This window comes from Megalobrama amblycephala, linkage group LG24, assembly GCF_018812025.1.
Source record: "Megalobrama amblycephala isolate DHTTF-2021 linkage group LG24, ASM1881202v1, whole genome shotgun sequence".
NCBI classification, from domain to species: Eukaryota; Metazoa; Chordata; class Actinopteri; order Cypriniformes; family Xenocyprididae; genus Megalobrama; species Megalobrama amblycephala.
This window is the reverse complement of record NC_063067.1, coordinates 15,092,463-15,102,927: the sequence shown is the minus strand read 5'-3', so window position 1 is coordinate 15,102,927 and position 10,465 is coordinate 15,092,463. Positions and strand designations below refer to the sequence as shown.

Below are 10,465 nucleotides of genomic sequence, written 5' to 3'. Positions count from 1 at the left end.
CATGAAAACATTAAAAATATTTTTTAAAAATCACATTCATAACATGCTAATCCAACAATTAATTAATATTTTTATTGTTTTATTTTTGCAATAACTAAATCTGTTATATAACTTTATATGAGTAAACTTTATGTTAAAGTTATATAACAGTTATATAAACTAAAATATCTTCTTTTGTGCTCTGCAGACGAAAGAAAGTCATACAGGTTTGGAACAGCGTGAGGGTGAGTAAATGATGACAGAATTTTCATTATTCATTCATAAGACTTTATTGACTTAAAGGAACATACATATAAGCTTGCAGGCCTTTACCTTGTCCTTATAAGTTTTGATATTTCAAACAAAGTCAGATGAGTTCATAGGCCATTGTTTAACAAGTGCTATATATAAGTAACACTTTGTGAACGCGCAAAGCTAATGATTGTCCCATTGGCTTTCTGGATTATTTCGTATAATAAAAGTGAATCAATGACGTAGCCTTGTAGCATTGTATTGATTCTAAGTTGAAAAGCCAACAGTAAATTTTTAGAAATGTTCTTTTAGGAGTTCTTTCCTGGTGAGAGAACATGCAGACATAATGTCCCATAAAACATGTTGATTTAATACAAGCAGTCCAGTTATGTTCACATTGTCACTTTCTGATCCACGACTCTCATTGAAGATCAAAATCATTGACAGTTTAACTGAAAATCATTGACAGTTTCGAAGAGCTCTGTTGAGATGTGATTTTTAGGCATTAACTTCAGAAGCATTGCACAAAAGTTCGTGAAATGGGAGGAGTGAAGGAATATAAATGTGGGAAATGATCATCTATTCTGACATCTGTCACCTAAGCAAATTATTTGAAACCAACTGAAAGAAACATCCAGACACCAGGACTCAAGGAAGTACAGCTGTCAGTGGAATAGATTGGAGATTTTCACGCTATGTTAATTGAGGAGCGTATATTAACACTTTTCCGTAGGAACTGTCAACATACACTGACATACTGGAGTGTGTTCTTTAGCTTTGGACTGAGCATAGCCTTTCTGGGGCCTACGATCCTAGATCTGAAATGCCAGACTGGCTCCACGTTACAGGAGATCACCTGGGTGTTCTTCTCCCAGCAGCTCTGCCTGCTCATCGGCAGCTCGACTGGAGGAGTTTTCACAAAAACGTAAGTATCTGCTGGTAAACTATGCGGGGAGTCCACTGAAGATGGACATCTGGATCAAGATGAACTCTCCATTGCTGTAATACTCTGTTGTTTGTGAAATACTGTGTTTTTTTGTTTTGTTTAGTCCCAATTTCAATGTCAGATGTAAAAGGCTGTAAGAGTTTATTACACTCTTGCCTTGGAAGTTTACGTACTTTTTGGTCCCTTTCTTAATTTTTACCTTGTGATTCTCACAGATGTTGGTTAAACTTTTATTATGGCAATTTTTTAGTTTAACACAGATTTATTGCAATTTTTCATGTCAGCTTTCAGCCTGAAACTTCTTGACATCCTCAACAGATGTGATTTGAACACAATGTATTAAAAATATACTTTCGCGAGACTATACTATATATATATATATATATATATATATATATATATATATATATATATAGTACAGTCCAAAAGTTTGGAACCACTAAGATTTTTTATGTTTTTAAAAGAAGTTTCGTCTGCTCACCAAGGCTACATTTATTTAATTAAAAATACAATAAAAACAGTAATATTGTGAAATATTATTACAATTTAAAATAACTGTTTTCTATTTGAATATATTTCACAAAGTAATTTATTCCTGTGATGCAAAGCTGAATTTTCAGCATCATCGTTACTCCAGTCTTCAGTGTCACATGATCCTTCAGAAATCATTCTAATATGCTGATCTGCTGCTCAAGAAACATTTAATGTGTACATTTGTATAAAATATTTGTGTACAATATTTTTTTTTTCAGGATTATTTGATGAATAGAAAGTTCAAAAGAAAGTGTTTATCTGAAATCTAATCTTTTGTAACATTATAAATGTCTTTACTGCCACTTTTGATTGATTTAATGCATCTTGCTGAATAAAAGTATTCATTTCTTTAATTTCTTTTCAAAAAAATAAAAATAACAATTCTTACTGACCCCAAACTTTTGAACGGTAGTGTATAATGCTACAGAAGCTTTGTATTTCAGATAAATGCTGTTCTTTTGAACTTTCTATTTATCAAGGAATCCTGAAAAAAAAAGTACACAACTGTTTTCAACATTGAAAATAATCATAAATGTTTATTGAGCAGCAAATCAGCATATTAGAATGTGACACTGAAGACTGGAGTAACGATGCTGAAAATTCAGCTTTGCATCACAGGAATAAATTACTTTGTCAAATATATTTAAATAGTACACAGTTATTTTAAATTGTAATAATATTTCACAATATTACTGTTTTTTACTGTATTTTTAATTAAATAAATGTAGCCTTGGTGAGCAGACGAAACTTCTTTTAAAAACATTAAAAATCTTAGTGGTTCCAAACTTTTGGACTGTACTGTATATATATATATATAAAACACAAATAGACTTAAAATAGACATAAAAGACTTTAAAGATTTAAAGACAAAAATTTTGAATATTTTTTGTGATATATTATGATTTAAAAATAATAATTATTAATACTAAATAAAAATGACAATTTAAAAAAAAATATTTCACATAATATTTAACTGTAACTTTAAAAAATTAAGTGTTTAAGAAAAATAATATAATTTTATTTTAGACTGCAACTAAAAAATTACAATTGCTAATATTTATGGATGCCTTAATATCTTTCATTTTCAAATGTTAAGCCATACATAATCTCTTATTCATAAGTGCTACTCATTACAAGATTGGGAAAATGGTTGGCGCATCCCAAACGCATGTTATAAGCAGTGTTGGGGGTAATGCATTACAAGTAACTTGAGTTATGTAATCAGATTTCTTTTTTTCAAGCAACTAAAGTAACGCAACTAAAGTACTAGTAAAGTAATGCATTTACTCATCTCACTTGCACAAAAACATTCTTTAAAATGAATAAAAAAGGTGAAATGCAATCTCAGAATTTTATGCAAACCTGTAATAATTAAATATATTAAATTACACAAATATACTTTATGTATTTAATCTCACTTTATAAACCAGTGTCTTTGCTGCTGACCTTTAATGGTCTAATTCAACCATACTAATAAGCAAAAATTACTTCAGATTAGATTTAGAAATAAGAGTGTTGAACTTTTTCTCCTGCATCTTATTCTTCTTCAATCCAGAATGGCATCCCAGCTGAAAGGTTTATTTGAGCTGCGCCCTCTACTGTACAGGCGTAAATATGCATTTCCATCAGCCTGGGGCTTATTCTTTCACTTTTGGGGCCTTAAAGGAATAGTTCACTTTTAAATAAACTTTTCCTGATAATTTACTCACCCCCATGTCATCCAAGATGTCCATGTCTTTCTTTCTTCAGTTGAAAAGAAATTAAAGTTTTTGATGAAAACATTCCAGGATTTTTCTCCTTATAGTGGACTTGAATGGGCACCAAACGATTGAAGGTCAAAATTAGTTTCACTGCAGCTTCAAATTGTTCTACATGATCCCAGATGAGAAATAAGGGTCTTATCTAGTGAAACCATCGCTCATTTTCAAAAAAAAATTGAAAATTATATAAATTTTAACCTTAAATGCTCATTTTGAACTAGTGCTCTTCTTCTTCTCTATTTGAATTCCAGCAGTGTAGATGCAGCTAAGCGTATTACTGCCCTCCACAGGTCAAAGTTTGAACTAATTTTTATATGCAATATGCTAGTTCAATAGTATATAACAATTAGTTCAAACTTTGACCTGTGGAGGGCAGTAATACACTTAGCAGCGTCTACACTGCTGGAATTCAAATAGAGGAGAAGAAGAAGAGAGCTAGTTCAAGATGTGCATTTAAGGTTAAAAATTCTATAATTTTCGATTTTTTTCAGAAAATGAGCGATGGTTTCACTAGATAAGACCCTTATTTGTCATCTGGGATCATGTAGAACAATTTGAAGCTGCAGTGAACCTAATTTTGACCTTAAATCGTTTGGTGCCCATTCAAGTCCACCATAAGGAGAAAATTCCTGGAATGTTTTCATCAAAAACTTTCATTTCTTTTCGACTGAAGAAAGAAAGACATGGACATCTTGGATGACATGGGGGTGAGTAAAGTTTATTTAAAAGTGAACTAATCCTTTAACATTTGCCAAAAATAGATTTCTTTTTTTTTGTTGTTGTTGTTGTAGGCTAATTAAAAAACAAACAAGCAACCCCAGCGGAGAAAAAGTAATGCAAAAAGTAATGTAATGCATTACTTTTCATAAAAAGTAACTAACACAATTAGGTTTTTTTTAGGGAGTAACGCAATATTGTAATGCATTACTGTTAAAAGTAACTTTCACCAACACTGATTATAAGTGACCCAAACTCAGAGTTTTGATCTCGGATGCTGAGATAGTTCATGCAGAGCAGCATTTACTGCAACTAAGCCGCTCTGAGGCGCTGAAAACACCAGTGGATAATAAAAAAACAAATAACAGTGCTGTGCTTCACTCTGAAACTTGTAGCGCATATTTATTCATTTCAATTAATTGTGCAGCCCTAACTACTTCAGACACACGAAAGCACATAAAAAAGTTCTAATGAACATTATGTTGTGGAATATTGAGTTCACTTAGCGATCTTGATAGATACCTACTACAGATCTTAACAATCAGCATTTGTAATTGGCGATATTTTGAAACAAACATAAAAATGTGAGAAATAAAGGGGGAAAAATAACAAATAATCAAGCAACAAAGCTGTTTTCCTTGTCTTCTCAGGTTGTTTGGTGCTCTCATCGCTCTCTTCCTCTCCTCCCTCATCATCTCCGTGGTATTTGCTATCATCCCACTTTGCTATAATGTGCTGTTGCTGGCGGTTGCTATGGCAGTGTCAGGCCTGGCTATGGGCATCATCGACACTATTGCAAACATCCAACTGGTGTCCATTTATAAGAAAGACTCTGCTATCTTTCTGCAGGTGAGTGAAGACATTTCTCTTCACATATATCATATCACACAATTAAATGCATTATGTTATAATCAATTGTACAAAATTAACACATTAAATTAACAGCTCAAAACTTTGTTTTCTGTCTGTGTCTTCACTCTGTTTCCAGGCACTGCACTTCTTCATTGGGGTTGGCGCTCTGGTGAGCCCCCTGATTGCAGAGCCTTTTATATCAGGGCACTGCCTGAGCAGTAACAGCACAGAAAATGCCACAGAGATACTTCTCCATTTCAGATCCAGCTACAGGTCACCTGTAATCCTTCCTGAGAATTCCCCGCACTCAGAGCCGGTCGAGGAGAAGGCCAGTGTGTCGTACGCCTTCTGGATCATGGCTCTCATAAATGTAAGCTGATGTATAGCCCTGTGTGCAGTGTGCAGGAGAGCCTGGATATCTGTAACATCTCAGTCTTTTTCTCTCCTAGTTGCCTGTGCCGATTGCAGTTTTTGTGTTGATGTACCAAGAGAAGCTACTTTCCTGTTGTCCAAACAGCACTCCACCACTGCTGGACAAAGATGAGTTAGCCATGGAGACTAAAGCACCAGAAATCACAGAAATGCCTGAGCCACATGATGCAGGTACAAGTGATCTTTAAACTACACTAACATTCAGAACTTTGGGGTCAGTAGGAATTTTTAAAGTTTTTGAAGAAGTCTCTTATGCTCACAAAGGCTGCATTTATTTGATAAAAAAAGTAATTGTGAAATATTATTATAATTTCAAATAATTTTCTATTGTTATATATTTTAAAATGTGATATCAAAGCTGAATTTTCAGCATCATTACTCCAGTCTTCAGTGTCACATGATCCTTCAGAAATCATTCTAATATGCAGATATGATGCTCAAGAAACATTTCTTATTATCAGTGTTGAAAACAGTTGTGCTGCTTAATATTTTTGTGGAAACCATAAAATATGTTCTAAATAGAAAGTTCAAAAGAACAGCAATTTTGAAATTTTAAAATAATTTGTGACATTATAAATGTCTTTACTGTCTTTTTTGATCAATTTAATGCATCTTTGCTTAATGAAAGTATTAATTTCTTTAAAAAAAAATCATACTGACCACAAACAGTAGTGTAGGTGATTGAAACTAACATGTAAAACCATTTTTAAAACAGTTAATTCCTGTCCTTGATTCTGATTTATTCACGATAAAACACGGCTATGACCGCTTCACCCACCGGTTCTAACTACACAACACCCTTAGCAACCGCACTTAGCAACCGCACTTAGCAACGTAAACTGTATATTCTCAATTGATATTGTTCATTGAAGTTTACTGTATTATGTAGAACCTGCATTCAGATTTAGCATTTTCCTTCAGGTCAGTCCTATGTTCAAAATAAAAAATATACCTAAATGTCCGCTGCAATATCTTGTCCTTTTAACAGTTAAGGGGTTTTCCCGTGACTGACAGCTCTAGTTAAAGCATTTGTCAGTTGTGTCTTGTTCCGTGTTCACAATTCAGTCTTTTCAATGTAAAAGTCTTTGCCACTGACTGACACACTCATAAAGACTAAATAATGAAATAATAAAACTTCTGTTGCTGTTCACGGTCAGGGACTATTTTTTACGGCAGAAGGAAGACTTTTGGTGAAACTTTACTTCATGAAAGTTGCATTTATAATCATTTTTGGCTTTTATATTGGTAACATATTTGGCTTTTATACATTGGTATTTTATATTTGGCTTTTATACATTGGTATATGGCTTTTATTGTGTAGTAACCGTTTTATAAAAGCAGTAAGGTACTCGTATAGTAGTTTTATAAAAACAATAAGGTACTCTCGTACCTTATTGCTTATGCAATTGAACTTCTGACTCAATAACTCTCCCCAACTTTTCTCTTTAGATTTTCATCATTCAGGACATGGAAACATTTTCAGCTGCTGTATGAATGGTAACATGCGTGGGTTACCGGCCACTTTTTTTGTTATCCATATCTTGGGCGGCATGGTGCTGTTTATGACAGAGGGCATTATGGTGTGTGCACTCAATGAGGCTAATTATTTTTATTAATATTTTTTTGAGAACTGCAAGTTAATATTCACACTTGACCATTGAACCTCACCTTTAGGGGGTCTATGCCGGCTTTGTTTACACGTATGCTGTTTCAGCTCCCATGTCTCTGCACGCTAAAATGGCAGGATACCTGAACTGTATCTTCTGGGCAGCCGTCACTGCTGGACGACTGGTGTCTATCCCGCTATCGTACCGCTTCAGGCCGGTATATCTGCTCGTTGTGAACCTGGTAATATATTATGAAGCACTGTAATTAACATACATACAGCTGATTTTCACTGTTTACAGAGTATACACCCACCCAAACTCCCTTCATGCTCCATTAAAGCAGTTGCTATCAGTTGTTAGAAATGCAGCATGAGGCTGTTGAGTCTGTGATGAATCGTAGATTTACGATTGTTGAATATGGATCCTCTCTGCTCTCTCTCTCTTGTTAAGGCTGGTGTGATTGTAACATTGCTGCTGTTAATGATCCTCTACACAAACAGAGTGTTTCTGTTTGTTGGGACGACCTTGCTCGGGCTTTTCATCAGTAGTGTTTTCCCCTGCATTGTGGCCTACACTGAAGACATCCTAAACTACCGCGGTAAACGGCACACAACATACTTGTTTTATATCACAGTGTGGGGCCATTTACTTAAATTGTTCTTATGTTCTATATTCCATAACAATATTTTTTATTTTTTATAGTTTTTGTAATTATTATATCAACTATAAATAATTCTTATTCTTATCATATAAATATTACTTATTAATAATATTATAATATTAAAAAAATAAAATTTATATATATATATATATATATATATATATATATATATATATATATAATTATTTCTAATTATTCTCTATATGAATTTGAATTTTTCCAAATTTATTATTATTAAATTAAAATTTAACATGCTAATTGCTAAATACAGAAATGAACAATTATTTAATATATTTATATACATTATATTAATTATATTTAACAATATTCTCATATATTCCTAAAAAGGGGAAGCTATATTTAGCTCACTTTTGGGATTCAAATACATCCCAAAACTAGCCCAGAGACACACGTGTCCTATTTTAAAGGGTTAGTTCACCCAAAAATGAAAATTCTGTCATTAATTACTCACCCTCATGTCGTTCCAAACCCGTAAGACCTCCGTTCATCTTCGGAACACAAATTAAGATATTTTTGATGAAATCCGATGGCTCAGTGAGGCCTGCATTGCCGGCGAAACAATGAACACGTTCAGATGTCCAGAAAGGTACTAAAGATGTATATACATACATAAAGACAAAACAGTTCATGTGACTACAGTGGTTCAACATTAATGTTATGAAGCAACAAGAATACTTTTTGTGCACCAAAAACAATATCTAGTGATGGGCGATTTCAAAACACTGCTTCATGAAGCTTCGAAGCTTTACAAATCTTTTGATTCGAATCAGTGGTTCAGATTGTGTATCAAACTGCAAAAGTCATGTGATTTCAGTAAACGAGGCTTCATTAGGTCATAAGTGTTTCGAATTTTCAATGGTTCACCACTGGGTGGCGTGACTTTGGCAGTTTAATACACATTCTGAACCACTGATTCGAAACAAAAGCTTCGAAGCTTCATGAAGCGGTGTTTTGAAATCGCCCATCACTAGATATTGTTGAATAAAGTCGTTATTTTCTTTTTTTGGTGCACAAAAAGTATTCTCGTAGCTTCATAACATTAAGGTTGAACCACTGTAGTCACATGAACTGTTTTAAATGTCTTTCATAGCTTTCTGGGCATTGTTAGTGTTAATTATCTTGCTGGCGAAGCAGGCCTCACTGAACAATCAGATTTAATTAAAAATATCTTAATTTGTGTTCTGAAAATGAACGAAGGTCTTACGGGTGTAGAACGACATGAGGGTGAGTAATTAATGACAGAATTTTCATTTTTGGGTGAACTGACACTTTAAGTCATGGCAGAGATTTCTTAAATTTAGCTAAATTTAATTACTTTAAGTTCACCCTACTACACTTCAGATTCTTCAGGTGGTCCCCACAGTTATGGACAAACAAGGCCACATATACAACAACAACAACAACAAAAATTCTATTTTTCCTCCTTCAGGATGTGCAACAACAGTTTTAGTGACAACTTCTGGAATGGGCGAGATGACGTTGCAAGTGTTGGTTGGATCAGTAAGTACTTGCGCTTGTGTTTTAACACTTGGGAAGGATTTTCTAAGAGAAAGTAAATAACCCCAAACAAATTTCTTCCAGCTTATTCAGAAAAAAGGCAGCTACAGTTTTTTGGTGTGTGGTTTGGTGACCGGATGCCTTGGTTTCATATTCCTCCTTAGCGTGATCCTGTGCAACCGCATCCACAGAAATCTCACAGGTAAAAACAACATACTTGCATGGTGATAAGTTACATACTTAATTGCTGATATAAATACTAAACTGGGCAACATTATATGACTGAATATATTCACCTTCTAGGAGCATCTAAAAAAGCAGCCATGGTGGAAGCCCCACCAGCACCTGCTCCACCTGCTTCAGAGAAAGCCGCTCCAGAACAGAAAATTGCTGTAATACAAACTGAATCAATTAAATGTGACTCTGGATGAGACCAGCTGGAAATACTTAAGACAACTAAACTGTAAACAGTGAATGTGCTTTTAATATCTTATTTGTGTAAAAAACAAAAACAACAAACAAAAAAACAGAACAAAACAGAAAACCCTAAACAGTGATACAATATATTTTTTATGTATTTCTGCTAAGTTTGGTATTATACATGTTTTTTTTTTTTTTTTTTGTGGTTCAGTTTCTTTCAAATAATCTTGTATGTTAAATTTATATTTATTAATATTACAGGAAGAGAAGACAAATGTGAGAAACATTTAAATACAGGAGGGAAATTAAGAAATTTAAGGCATAAAATGAATAAATATAAATAAAGTTTTGTACTTTACCCAAGACTGAAAATCATTAACACCAATTAAATACCAGAATGAACTCTTAATTAATAATTCACCAATCTAAGAATTCCTAGAACTTCTCTCTAGTCCTTCAAAACATTTTTAATCTTGTTAAAACTGGTCTTGGGCTGGAAGGTCATGGCCAGAATATTGTACTGTGTTTATTTGAAAAATTCAACAGCTTTTGAAAAACTAATGCAAACTGTAGTAATATTGCAATAAATTATTGTTCACCATGTCAACAGTCGTCATGTTGTGCAAAGTTCATGTATTCTGCCAAAATAAACATGTACCCTAGACAAATTATGATTGAGATTAGACTATGGGGGTCAGACACTGAATAACTCATCTTAAAGTGACAGTTCCCCCCAAAATGATTTACTCTCCTGTTGTTGCAAACCTGTATGACTTTTTTATTAGTA

General features: G+C 33.6%; 1 protein-coding gene across 1 annotated transcript; it reads left to right on the top strand.

Moving 5' to 3' along the window:
* The first annotated feature begins 265 nt into the window (after positions 1-265).
* On the top strand, positions 266-10,285 carry mfsd4ab (major facilitator superfamily domain containing 4Ab). The gene is made up of 10 exons (XM_048179237.1): positions 266-1,156; positions 4,839-5,037; positions 5,177-5,410; positions 5,490-5,643; positions 6,922-7,052; positions 7,147-7,320; positions 7,530-7,677; positions 9,191-9,261; positions 9,343-9,460; positions 9,562-10,285. The coding sequence occupies exons 1-10, from the start codon at positions 927-929 to the stop codon at positions 9,687-9,689; spliced, it is 1,587 nt and encodes a 528-aa protein (XP_048035194.1). The 5' UTR covers positions 266-926; the 3' UTR covers positions 9,690-10,285.
* The last annotated feature ends 180 nt before the right edge of the window (positions 10,286-10,465 follow it).